The sequence below is a fragment of the Leptodactylus fuscus genome, chromosome 2 (assembly GCF_031893055.1).
Source record: "Leptodactylus fuscus isolate aLepFus1 chromosome 2, aLepFus1.hap2, whole genome shotgun sequence".
In the NCBI taxonomy this organism is placed as follows: Eukaryota; Metazoa; Chordata; class Amphibia; order Anura; family Leptodactylidae; genus Leptodactylus; species Leptodactylus fuscus.
This window is the reverse complement of record NC_134266.1, coordinates 131,286,216-131,299,680: the sequence shown is the minus strand read 5'-3', so window position 1 is coordinate 131,299,680 and position 13,465 is coordinate 131,286,216. Positions and strand designations below refer to the sequence as shown.

The following is a 13,465-nucleotide window of genomic DNA, read 5'->3' as shown; positions in this document are numbered from 1 at the left end:
TGCTTTTTGTTGCATATTTTGCTGCAGTTGTTTGAGCCAAAGTCAAGAATGGTTACATGAGGAATGGGAAATATATATAGGAAATTCTTATATTTCTACTTCATGCCTAATCCACTTCTGGTTTTGGCTGAAAAAACCCAAATAAACAAAAACGCAGTTTTCCACAATGCCACATGTACCTGCTTAAGCGCACCTCTCCATAGGTGAGTTTGGACAAATAGCTATTGGTCAACAAGTGTTGGACAGCTATCTAAGATGTGTGAACACTTTTAGCATCCAGTGGTCACAAATCCAAAATAAGGCCCCTAACTACCATCTGCTAATGCTTTTTCTAGAGGTAAAGTTGTCTATGAGGTTTGTTCAGGTGAAACCCCTTGTAGCAATATCCCTGAATCTGACATATCAATAGATCATTTTGACTCTATTTTCTGTTTAAAACATTGGCCTTGGTATTCAGCAAATGGGAAGAATTTATCAATCATCATATAAAAACTCACAAATTTTTGTGCAACACCACAGGAAATTTTAAACTTTTTAAGTCTACTAAAATGTGAAGGGTGGGGTTTAACAGGAAGGATGTGGCCACAGCCCAATATATTGCTAGAAACTATACTAGGCATAAATTATGTCAGGTATAAATGATAGAGTGGACAGAGGGTCAGAGATGTGCCAGATTTATTAAGGAGCATGTTTCTTAATAAGGTGAGCGGCATTCACACTACCGCCGTTGTCCGCCTCAGGGTTTCCGTCCTAAACTGTGGAAAACTGGACAGGGGATGGCTTGAAGGCGGGTTTTAAAGATGACCGCCGGTGTCTGTATTCAACCTATACACCTGGAAACCGCTTTTTTTGCATGGACACAAAATCGTACATGCAGGACTTTTGTCTGTGCAAAAAGAACGGTTTCCAGACGGAAAGGCTGCATACGGACACCAACCGTTGCCTTTAAAAACCCCTTAAAATGAATGGGTTTTAAAGTTTATCGCCTTCAAGCCATCCCCTGTCCAGTTTCCCCAGGGTTTACGATGGAAATCCCGGACGGACAGTGGCGGTAGTGTGAACCGAGCCTTAGGCCGGGGCCCCACGGGCAAAAATCGCAGCGTTTTACAGTACTTGCAAAGTGGATGAGATTCATGCGAATCCCATCCCCACTTTGCGTAGAAAAAAAAATCACAGTGTGAACACGCTGCGATTTCCAAAACCGTTGTGGTTTTGAAAATTACAGCATGTCAATTATATCTACAGAAACGCCGACGGCTTCCCCGTAGATATAATTGTAACAGAAAGTCCGCAGAGGAAAACTCCATGAATTTTCTGTTTAAAGCGCTGTGTTTCCAGCCCGTGGGGCCTTAGCCTTAGGTGGTAATCAGTCCAGATCTCAGTATATCAAGACTGGTTTATGTAGTGCTCATCTTGATGCATTCCCCTATTATTTGTATGCAGGAGTTAAATACAACTTTTCTTTAAAATAGATGGATCCTGAGACATGACTTGATGGTTATTACCTTTACCACTGAGGTCAAGTGTTCGCTTGTGGGTCTCTTTGCCATCAAACAGTTCAAGAGTATACAGACCTCGGTCTGAGTCGGTAGGATTGTTTATTTGAAGCCATACTTGATTCTCTGTGCTCCCTGATTTAACCTTTTCTGTACTGGACAATTTCTGAGTCCTGTGTATAAAAATTGCAATATTTTATTCATAGAGGTATTTAAAGACTTACAGACCACAGTACATAAAGAAAACAAAACTCGCCTAGTGATATTTTTCTGAATCCTGGCCGCTACAGTCATTCAGTAATTGGGAATGGTATTCTAATGGACTAGCTGTATAGATAAACCCGTGCTCAAACAGAGCAAAGATGGTTAACATATCTGCGTTGGTAATCCGTTCAGGGAGTCCGCATGGTAACCCCCCGAACAGAATACCAAACACACTGGCAAGCAGTGTGCAGCACACGGACCCCATAGACTATAATGGGGTCCGTGTGCTCTCCGCGCGGTGTCTGCATGGAACATGCGGATAAAAAAGTAAATTGTGATCTATCTCTAGTCCTCATGATCCCTGCGGGCAGTGCACAGAAAGCACATGGACCCCATTATAGTCTATGGGGTCCGTGTGCTTTCAATGCTCACCACTTGCTAGTCGGGAGAGCTGGCAGCTTGCTGTTACGAGGGAGCTTACTTTTTCTCATAGGAATACATTGACCAGCGTTGATTGGCCAGTGTACAGCATTCGGCTAATCAACGCTGGTTCTGCCGGAGGCTCATCTGTGAGGAGGCAGAGTCTAAGATCGGACCACAATGGAGACTGCTGTGGTCCGATCTTAGACTCCGCCTCCTCACAGACGAGCCTTCGGCAGAACCAGCGTTGATTGGCTGAATGCTGTACACTGGCCAATCAACGCTGGTCAATGCATTCCTATGAGAAAAAGTAAGCTCCCTCGTAACAGCAAGTTGCCAGCTCTCCCGAGTAACAAGGACGATCCTGCTGCAGAACCAGCGTTGATTTGCCGAATGCTATAGCATTCGGCAAATCAACGCTGGTGCTGAATCGAATCTTTACTGCGAATAGCGATAGTATTTGAACGAGTATAAGTATTTTGAATACCGTAGTATTCATTCGAATACCTACTTGATCGAATACTACTCGCTCATCTCTAATTATTAAGTAATAGAAAAAAATGCAGAAGCAGCACAGCATACAAACCGGGTGCAAAGCCAAACTGGAAGGTGGCTAATCTTCAACTTTATATAGGAAATGGAAAAAATGGCAGCACTCCAATATTTAGAAAAAGTGTGGATTTATTCCAAGCAGCGACGTTTCGGTTCTTATCTGAACCTTTCTCAAGCCACTTGAGAAAGGTTCAGATAAGAACCGAAACGTCGCTGCTTGGAATAAATCCACACTTTTTCTAAATATTGGAGTGCTGCCATTTTTTCCATTTCCTAATTATTAAGTAAGCTATCTATGTATCAATCACTGAAATGCAGATCGGGAAGGTAAAACATACTTGTGGTGCCACACTGGATTCATGATATCTGTGAATTGTTTCACATCACTGTAGATCTTAATTCCTTCGGCTGTGCCTTGGCATTTCAGTGGCGAGGCAGAGAATGCTTATGAGAGAACAGACATAAATCAATGCATATACATGGCACTTAGATTCAATGTATTTCTTCTAATAAATGGTGTGAAATGGGGAGGGGGGTGTTCTGGTAATTTCACTTCATTCCCTTATTAATCAGATAGTGAGAACAGGGATCCCGTTCCCCCACCTGAATGGAGCAACAGGTCGAGCATTTGCACTACATTTATTCTGCATGTAAGGGTATGTTCACACATCAGTATGCTATCCGTCCGTTTGAATTCAGTTTGACACTTCAAAACGGACTGATGCACATACTGATTGTATACTGACACCTTTTTATGCTGGTAGCAAACGTTCTGGTCCCCTAGAGGACAGATAAGGGGATTCAAAGTAGCAATTGTAAACAGAGTAGAGATAAGGAGATATAATAAATGTCCTTATGTCCTCCTTATCTCTACTCTGTTTACTATTGCTACTTTTAATCCCCTTATCTGCCCTCTAGGGGATGGAGAACGTTTGCTATTAGCATAAAAAGGTGTCAGGGCTCGTTCACATCTGCGCCCAGGTGTCCCCTCTGCAGGTTTCCGTTTCCTGCATAAAACAGAGCAGGAGACGGAAACCTGCAGGAGTCTCTCACCCATTCATTTGAATGGGTGAGAAAGCTGTCCGGCCGTGAGCGGCAGTGAGCGTTTTATGCTCTCCGCCGCGAAACCGGGTTTTATAATCCGGACACAGAGTCGGACATGCAGTACTCTGTGTCCCGATTAAAAAATCCGGTTTTGCGGCGGAGAGCATAAAACGCTCAACACCGCTCACGGCCGGACCCGGTCTGTGCTTTCCGTCTTCTGGCATGCAGAAGACAGAAACCACAGAACGGAGACCAGAATGCAGGTGTGAACCTAGCTATTGCTCACAGCTGGACAGCGGAGAGGGCAACGCAGATGTGAACGAGCCCTGAGGGTCTGCCTGCTAGGAATTCTGGTAGTTCAGTGGATAGGGGATAACTTCTATTTAGGGGATTGACACGTTAAGAACATTTAATTCTTAACCTAATTCAAATTTTTATTTTCTGATTTATTACTTGTGCAGTATCCAATATCAATTATAGACTACCCACCCCGAAGATCACTTTTTCATGCAATTTTGGGAGGTCGTCTCAAAGAGATTTCAGTGTCTATCTTTTTAGATTCAAAATTTGTTTAGAATTTCTGCAAAATTATGGAATCTGACTAACTGCAGTCAAAATTAGTTCAGTGTGTTGGATGCTGTTGATGTCTGTGGTCCAGCACTGACTTATTTTTCATATTAAATGGTACCACAACCTAAATGTGAACAGAGACTAATATAGATGTGAATATTCAGTATTTATTTCTGCCTATGTCAAGGTACGTAAAGGACTTGTTACACAAGTATTTTATTTAACTCCTCAACAGTGAGATTACAACGCCAAGAAGGACAAGCTGTAAAACTATGCAAATCATGAAAGTAGCAGCAGTTGGCTTTCCCGTTATGTGGCCCAGGGCAAGAGCTATTGGTGTTACTAATAGCTCTTCACTGTCAGAAGGGTGTTTCTGACAGTCTAGCTGGGAACATCCCTCCTGACAGTACTGTTCATACCTCTGTATAGTCAGAGGGGGCATTCCTTAGTGGTGAGGAACGCCCCCCCCCCCCCAGCAGTACTCGTCCAAGGTACCCCCCACCTCTCAAGAGTTATCTGAAGTGACAGGGACATGAAAATAATCAAATCCTTCCCCACTCCCTGCAACTGCACTTGTTCTCCTGCACTGGTTAAAGTGAAGCTTTGAGTATGCAGATCCCCTTTAATCAGCGATATCTCAAAATCTAGCTTGGCTATCAATATGATTTTGGTCTTATTTTAAAGCGTTAGAGCCATTTAAAGTGTCTCCAGTCTCCCTGGACGTATCCTGCTTGGGGTAAACTGTAATTTACTGTTCTGAAACCCAGAACAAGGTTCATTCACAACCATAGAGGGTTTAAATTTCCTCTTCAGTTTCCGGTCACGGTCTGCCCACAGCTAATTAGGCCTAGATAAATGGCATCCGCGGCTCTGCACAAGATCGAGCGTGATACTTATTTTTTTAATGGGCGGCAGAATCTGGGCAGAATCTTACCCATAGGGGCAGTAATCTGCAGTGCCTAGGGAAGCCCATGCTGAAGAGTAAACTCCCCACATAATTATAAAACGCCCAAATTCTCAGCAATGAAGCAGCAACCCACAATAACACAGGCATATTTGGAAACAGTATAAGAAGACTTACAGGGCACTTGGATTTTTTTTATGTGTTTTTTTTTTTTCCTTCTGAAAGACTCTCTGCAGATGTAATACAGATATGCAAACAAACTGTGAACTTTCACACAGTGAAGTGAAGTGTCCCTTTTTGACAGATCAAAAAGTTGGTAGGTATGTTCATGTCTATTTTCAAGCTATCGATATCTAGAAGATTAGCGAGACTGGCCTCTTTAATGACATTCATGTCTGTTGTGTATACTTTGTATAGTATGCCATTAAAGCACTGCAGTCATAGCAAGTATCCTATGCATATATTCCTTAATGTAATTCTATAGTTTGCAGCTGCAATAGAAATGCTTACCACTTATTCTAGAAATTTCTTTCATTATATCTTCAAAACCTGAAACAATACAAACTGATGTAAAGCATTCAAGCTATTTTAAGTAACATGCATACATGTCTCTGTCCATCTGTCTATGTAATTCACTCTGTTAAATGACTGACTTGACTGCTACAGAAGATGTCCTAAAATACATTAACTCATTTTTTAACCATTCCTTTATCCTTTATCATTTTCCTCTTATTTGTATACTGCCAATCTATTCAGTAGCTTTACACAGAGATTAAAGGGGTTGTCCAGGATAAAATTATACTTTTACACAAAGCACTCTCCACTATTGCGCAGGCGTTGTCAGAGGAAGAGGAATCGGTCCCACAGAAGGAAGTGACCTCCTGGGCCAGAATTTCCGGACAGGAAGACATGTAAGTATGATGGGATGGTGGGTGGGTTGAGTTAATTGGGAAGGACTAGTAGTGGGCGGGATAGCTAGGGAAACAGGGAGGGGGTGTGAGGATATGAGTGACAGGGGAAGGGAGTGATGGGGAGCTAGTGTGAGTCAGCTCTAAGTGAAGGGAAGTGCAGTGCATCATGGTAGTTATAGGACTAAAAAAAAAGGAAGCTACCGAAAACAAATGCAGAGGATACCATGAGTTCCCAGAGAAACCCAGAAATCACTCAAAACACTGCTCAAGGTAATTGGGTGCACTTATGAATCCATTAATAGCACTAACAGACCTTTAAAATGATTTTTTTTTTCCCAGAAAACCCCTTTAACACTTTAAATTTTGGTTACAAATTTTACCTTGTCCCTCCAACCCTCCTATAACTGAATGTTTACCTCTTCTTTATATCTTGAATGGTTATAAATATAGATCCTTTAATACATAAATCAAGCAAACTAGCAAAAATATGTACTGATGTGTCTTTGATGTAATATTATTATCATACCTTCCTTGGTAAGATCCAAGTCACTAATATCTTCACCTCTGCTATCGTTCACCACAGCTTTGTAATGTCCTTTTTCTTCAGTTGTGAACTGTAAAGAAAATGCTATAACACATTAACATCAAACATACAGCTTAACTAATCTGTGTTACATTGGGATCCTTTTGCTAGTATCTGTTTACACACTGCTTCTTTTGTCAAGCTTAAAGAGGACCTCAGTGATGTGGGGTATTACATGCCACTAGAAAGCTGATGGTGTTCTGAATTCCTGGTATGCCTCCCGACGCTAGTCATATGTTTGCTGTTACAAATCACTTCGGCACTGATATCTCTCCGCTGTCAGAAAGGCGGGCCTTACAGCCTAGCGTCATCACTGGACTGTGAGTAACAACTCCCCCGGCATTACAAGGCTTTAGAAAAATACTGATTTCTGGGTTTTCCCAAATGGAACATGTCATCTTTAGTACATATATGCAGTCACTATGTATTACCTTGTAAATGTGTAGGGATGTACTGTTAAGGCTACATTCACATGACAGTGAATAATGGCCGGGTATCATCCATTTTTATTTATTTATTTTTTAATAGACATCACGCAGCAGCATTATTTTCAATGTCAGTGAATGGGGGCTATTCACATGACCGGTATTTTGATGGTTCTTCGTCACGGACTGTCAAAAACTAGGTTATGTCCTTTTTTGGTCGCTTTCACGGATCTGTCCATACTCTGTAATGTATAGGGGAACTATGAAAACAGTTGCCCCTTGGGTGCAAGACAGCTGTGAAAAATGAATGTTTTTGACAGTCATTTTTTACCTCTTTCGTATGAATCTAGCCTAAGGCTGGGGCCACGCTTGCTATGTTTTCAGGAAGTTGGCCACTGCAAAAATCACCTGTGGATAACCCACTGTGATCTACAGTAGCAGCTCATCCACATGCTGAAACTTCTGCTGCACAAAGTGACTTGCAACTACTTAAATCCAATGCCTTCCAATTATTACTTTGGTTTTTACTTTTTTTTTTCACTGATGCTGATGTATAACGAATACATCACATCAATGAAAGTCTATGGGTCTGTTAAAGATAAAAGGGAGACATTGTGAATTATTAGTTTTTCTATAGAACTGAGCAAGGCCGTCACTCTTCCCTGGATTCACACATTATCTGGAGGAATATTGGAGCAGCTGCCCATTGCAGTGTTTTGAGAACATAGTGCACCAACATTGTTAGTATTTATACCATACCTTGCAACTTTCAAAGCACATAAAGAGGGATAGAATGTCTGGCGCACTCTGTGCACGTGACAAATTTAGCTCCACCCACTTCTATGTTGACTCCACCCATTCTCATTCATTTTTCTTTGTGCCCCCACACAGTATAATGTCATACTAACATATATGCCCCAAATTATAATGTTCCCCTCCAATTCTGTAGAACGCATTTAAAAGTAAAAAAATACTAGGGATACTGACATATTAGATATCCCTGTGTCTGAAAATGCCCAGTCATATACAAATATGAACCGAAATATAACATTTTAATAAAAGGTATGGGGCTTGGAAGGAGGGGAGTCAAAAAACAAAAATCGAAAAATGCCTTCAGCAAGAATGGGTTAAGAGAAGATAAACGTGGATTTTTTTTTTGATTTACCTTGTTGATGACCAATGTTCCTGATCCACTTTGTCTATCATATTTCCCATTTGGAAGTGGCTTCTTGTCAAAGGACCATTTAAGAGTTGTGTCTTTATCAGTGTTTGTTGCCTAAATAAAAAAAACAAATCTAACACAAGTCTTTTTTACAGTTATGCTTATGTAATAGGTACAGTGTGCATTATCAGGGTATCACTAGTGTGCGATAAATCTATCGTGTTAATTAAAGGTGATATTCAGAGCCCAATATTAATGTATCATTAGTAACTGAAGCAAGTAATTTATGTAAAAATTATCCAGCAAAGATAACATATCTCTAGTATTTTATATGTCCCCACTAGAGTTGATTTGAATAGTATTCGAAACATAATTTCGAATACCTCGCTTCCATAGGAATGAATGGGAGCGGGCGAACAGCAAGGGGTTAAGCGCCGGCAGCTGGCGCCGGCCGCGTGCCGCCACTTCCATTCATTCCTATGGAGCTAGGTATTCGAAACTGCAGTTTTGAATACCATTCGCTCATCTCTAGTCCCCTACAAAGCAGTAGGTTAAAGCCCCATATTCTAGTAAAATACAAAATATGGTGTTAGGGTTATTTATAAGGACTAGGCACTAGCGTCTGTGTACTTGACGTAGTATACACCGCTGTCGATGCAAATGACAGTCGGTATAATTTTCAAATCTTCAACTATTAAGAGTATAAATCAGGCTTGGCCTCCCTGCATTGCCTGAAGTGGAGACACCTCACCCCCCCCTGCTGTTTGGCTCCCATCCTGACACTTTCTGCTGGGACATTCTGCTAACTCTGTGAGTACTCCCTGCTGTTTTTTGGACTTTCTTACCCTCTTCAGAGACCTTTCTAGCAGGGAATTTTTTTTTTTTTTGTTGTTGTCGTGCACTGCAGTGGTGTGAAGGGAGTGCTGAGCCCCTACTCCACCATCAGGGGGGGCTCCTCACCTTCCTCCACTTGCTGTGTGTTCCACGTTCTGCAGTATATCCCCACGGAATTAGCACTTCTCCCATTGCTCCTTTTGCACCTCATGGGTACCAGGTTTGATTATGAAACTGTGTGACCGCCTCATGTAAGGCCTGGTGATACTGCGAGTGTACCTTCCTTACTTTCTATGGTCGCTTCTCATTGTGATATGTCCAGAAGACGTCCTAACACCTCTACTGCTCCTTCCCGCACGCCGAGTCGCTCTCTTACTCACTCACCGTCAATCTCTACCTTCCTGTCCCGATCTGGAACCTCGGCTACTGGGTCTGGCACTGTTGACATGGCTCCTCCATCTCCTCCGCTTCGCCAATCGCAGCCACCTCCTTCACTGTCTGCCACCCTCCCTGGACATGACGTGCAATCCATGGATTCGGCCTCCCTGCCCTGCTCGGCAGCCCATATTGCCTCTGCGGACTTTCAGCTACTTCGGGACCTTATTCAAGCTCTGCCCACTAAACAGGACCTGGATGCTGTAGTTTCCCGAATGGAACAATCCCAGGCACAGGCCCTCGGTGCGATCCAGTCTGATGTGTCTCAACTTACTACTAGGGCTGACGCTACTGATCAAACACTGTCCTCTTTGGAACAACGCCTGTCTGCAGTGGAGAGCAATCAAACCCACTCTGAGGCCCGCCTTCAACAAATTGCCTTGCTCCTGGATGACCAGGAGAACCGGGGTCGCAGAAATAATATTCGATTACGAGGAGTGCCAGAAAAAGGCCCTCAGGATGATCTGATCAGCCGTATTAATACCATTTTCAATATGGCGACTCAACGCCCGCTGGATGCTACCTTCATGATGGACCGTGTGCATAGAGTCCAACGTTCTGGCCCGCTTGACCCTGCTAATCCTAGAGACGTTCTGTGTAGACTACATTACTTCACGGACAAGGAACACATCCTGAGGTGTGCCTGGGATATGGGATCGGTGCCTTTTGAGAATACCTCTGTCAAGCTCTATCCTGACGTCTCATCCCGCACATTGGCTATGCGCCGTGCCCTTCAGCCGGTGTTGACTCTGATTAAGGACTGTGGAGGTTCCTATAGGTGGGGTCATCCCTTCCATTTGATTGTTCGTGTTGGCTCGTCTTCGATTGTTGTCCGTTCCCCGGCGGACTTGCCTGATTTGTTTGCCTCCCTGGATGTGCGCCCTGTCTCAGTCCCGAACTGGCTTGCTCTGGATTCCTCCCGCCCTACTATACCCAGGCGCGGCCGCGGTTCCAGGCGTTCTTCTTCGGCTGCTTCCAGAGAGAGACCTCGGCGAAACTCATCTCCACGACGTCTTCCAATACCGGATCCGCCTGGGTCTCCACTCCGCCAACCAGATCTCTCAGCTCAGCTTCCCATTGAAGCATGAGCCCTCATACCGCCGGTCTTTGATCTGCCCACAGGACAGTGTTAATATCCTTTTATGCTGAGTGGTCTTGGACTTGTTTCGCGGTTGGTGGACATTTTCACTATGTTTATTTTATTTTGTTCTGTGACTACTCTGTTCCTCTTGATCCTGTTCCTGCTGGGCTTTATAGATGGCCCTTGTTGTTGGTATTGCTGTGTTTTTATACAATGTTGTTATTTGGACCTTAGAGTCAGTTTGTAGCCCTGTGCTTCCTATCCCTTTACACTTTGTTGGGGGTGGGGGCATAGGGTCTTCCTTACCAGGTACACTCGTGGTGCTTGCGGGCCCACTTCTCCCCCCATCTTTTCTTACTCCCTCACTCCTTCCTGTCTGTTGTTGTGCCCCTGGCCCATTTGTCTAGGGGTAGTTAGATTTGTTCTACTCTTGGTTCTTTTTCCCTTTCCTTTCTCCCCCCCCCCCTCATTCTTTACTGCTCTCCTTCCTCTACTCTGTTACTTTTCTCTCTTTTTTTTTTCTTTCCCTCCCCTTTACCCTCTTCAATTCTTCGCCCTCTCCCCTCCCTCCCCCCTCTCCCCCCTTTTTTTTTTTTTTTTTTTTTTTCCCCTCTGCTCCTAGGGTGTGAGCTGGGAAAGCCCGTCTCCCTCCATGCCTCCGCTTGATCGCCTTTCCTCCATCGCTGTGGGCTCCCTCAATGTGAGAGGCCTTCATAGTCCAGAGAAGCGCTCCGTACTCTTCAATCTGCTCAAAGGTAAGCGCCTTCATGTTGTGTTTTTGCAGGAAACTCACCATTGCTCTACCAAGCCATACAAGTTGACTAATGCTTGGTTTCCTCATGCATATCATAGCTCCTCTCCTGATCCGAAATCCAGAGGGACTAGTATCTTGATTTCTTGCTCCCTGCCTTGGGAACATTTGGAGACTCGCACTGATTCTGAGGGGAGACTTGTTATGGTCAAGGGTCGTATCTCCTCTCAGCTTTTTACTTTTACCTCTTTGTATTTGCCTAACTCGGGACAGGGTCGTGCCCTTAGTTCTTACTTAGGGCTGTTGGACGGCTTTGTGGAGGGCTTCCTGGTGGCGGGGGGTGATCTTAATCTGGTCCTAGACCCTTCATTGGACTCTTCTGCTGGCGTCTCTTCTCACCCTTACTCGCTCATCAGGAGGATTAAGAGGGACCTTCATTCCCACCAGCTTGTGGACTCCTGGAGGTTACTCCACCCATTGGATAGGGATTACTCCTATTACTCTCCGGTCCATCACCGATATTCTCGTATCGACTACCTCTTTATCCGTCACCAACATCTCCACTCTTTGTTGGCTGCGGAAGTCGATAACATTACTTTCTCCGACCATGCTTTGGTTACTTTGTCTGTTTCCTTGTCCTCTCCTATTCCCTTCCAGCGTCAGTGGAAACTTAACGCATCACTTCTTGATGACGTAACCATCCTGGATGACATTAAGACCCGTTTGGGGGAATACTTTGAGAGGGAGGAATTGTCGGGGATTGCTCCTCCAATGGTGTGGGAGGCTCACAAATGTTTTATCCGGGGTATCCTGTTGCAACATGGTTCCCGCTTAAACAAGGAACGCCGGGCTTGTATTGAATCTCTGCTGCAGCGGATCCGCTCATTGGAACTTCTTCATAAGCGCCAAATCACTCCTGATGTTTATTCCCAGCTTGCCAGCGCCCGAGAGGAATTGCGTACGCTCGTCACTGATAGGGTGAAGGGTACTCTAGCTAAATGCAGACGTCATTTTTATGAGTTTGGAAATAAGAGCGGGCGTTCACTAGCTAGGGCCCTTCGGGTTCAGCAGTCCTCCACCTACGTTCCATGCATCAATTCCACCCAGGGTACTCGATTACACATGCCCCTTGATATTGCAGCTGCCTTTCGGGACTACTATGCCTCTTTGTATTCTGTAAACTCTGGCCCTTCTCCTCTCCCTGAAGCGGAGTTCCGAGATCGCATTCGTTCTTATCTCTCCTCCTCTGGTCTCCCGTCGTTGTCTCTAGAGGAATTGACGGCCTTGGAATCTCCTATTGTTGAAGAGGAAATTTCTTTAGCTATCTCCAGTATGGCAACGGGTAAGGCCCCAGGCCCAGACGGCCTTACCTTGGTATACTATAAGAAACTTGGCCCTGAACTCCGCCCCAGACTGTTGAAAGTTTTCAATTCTCTCACCGATGGCTCGGCCCTTTGTCGTGACTCCCTGTGTGCTCACATAGCGGTTATCCCCAAACCCGGAAAGGACCCTCTTCTGTGCTCTAACTACCGCCCCATTTCGCTAATCAATGTTGACCTAAAAATTTTAGCCAAGATCCTTGCGACGCGTTTATCGCCCTTGTTAGGAAATATTGTTCACGCGGATCAAGCTGGATTTTTACCCGGCCGTGAGGCTCGAGATAATACTACCAAAGCTATCAACCTCATGTATGGGGCTAAACAATCGGGCTCTCCTCTCATGCTTCTTTCAACTGACGCTGAGAAAGCCTTCGACAGGGTCAACTGGCGGTTCATGGAAGAGACCCTGTTACATATTGGCCTTGGAAATCGCATGATGAGTTGGATCATGGCTCTATACTCTCTCCCTACAGCGATGGTTAGGGTGAACGGTTTATTGTCCCAGTCCTTCCCTATCCGAAATGGCACTAGGCAAGGATGCCCCCTCTCGCCTCTCATTTTCGTCCTGACTCTTGAACCCTTCCTCCGCCAGGTTCGAGCCGACCCGAACATCTCAGGCGCTGCTCATTCTTCCTGTTTATACAAAGTGGCGGCTTATGCAGACGACTTGCTATTTTTTCTTTCCTCCCCTCATGTTTCTCTTCCAGCTCTGAT

The 13,465-nt window shown here is 44.4% G+C and overlaps 1 protein-coding gene across 2 annotated transcripts in view; it reads right to left on the bottom strand.

The window, feature by feature from the left end:
* Positions 1–13,465, bottom strand: part of MYOM3 (myomesin 3) — a 92,819-nt gene that overhangs the window by 5,443 nt on the left and 73,911 nt on the right. For both annotated transcript variants that reach the window (XM_075264608.1, XM_075264609.1), the window contains exons 28-32: positions 8,275–8,385; positions 6,628–6,715; positions 5,701–5,739; positions 3,011–3,116; positions 1,506–1,669 (exon numbers count right to left, since the gene is read on the bottom strand). In XM_075264608.1, the coding sequence (XP_075120709.1) occupies positions 1,506–1,669; positions 3,011–3,116; positions 5,701–5,739; positions 6,628–6,715; positions 8,275–8,385 (508 nt within the window). The remainder of the gene's footprint in view (positions 1–1,505; positions 1,670–3,010; positions 3,117–5,700; positions 5,740–6,627; positions 6,716–8,274; positions 8,386–13,465) is intronic.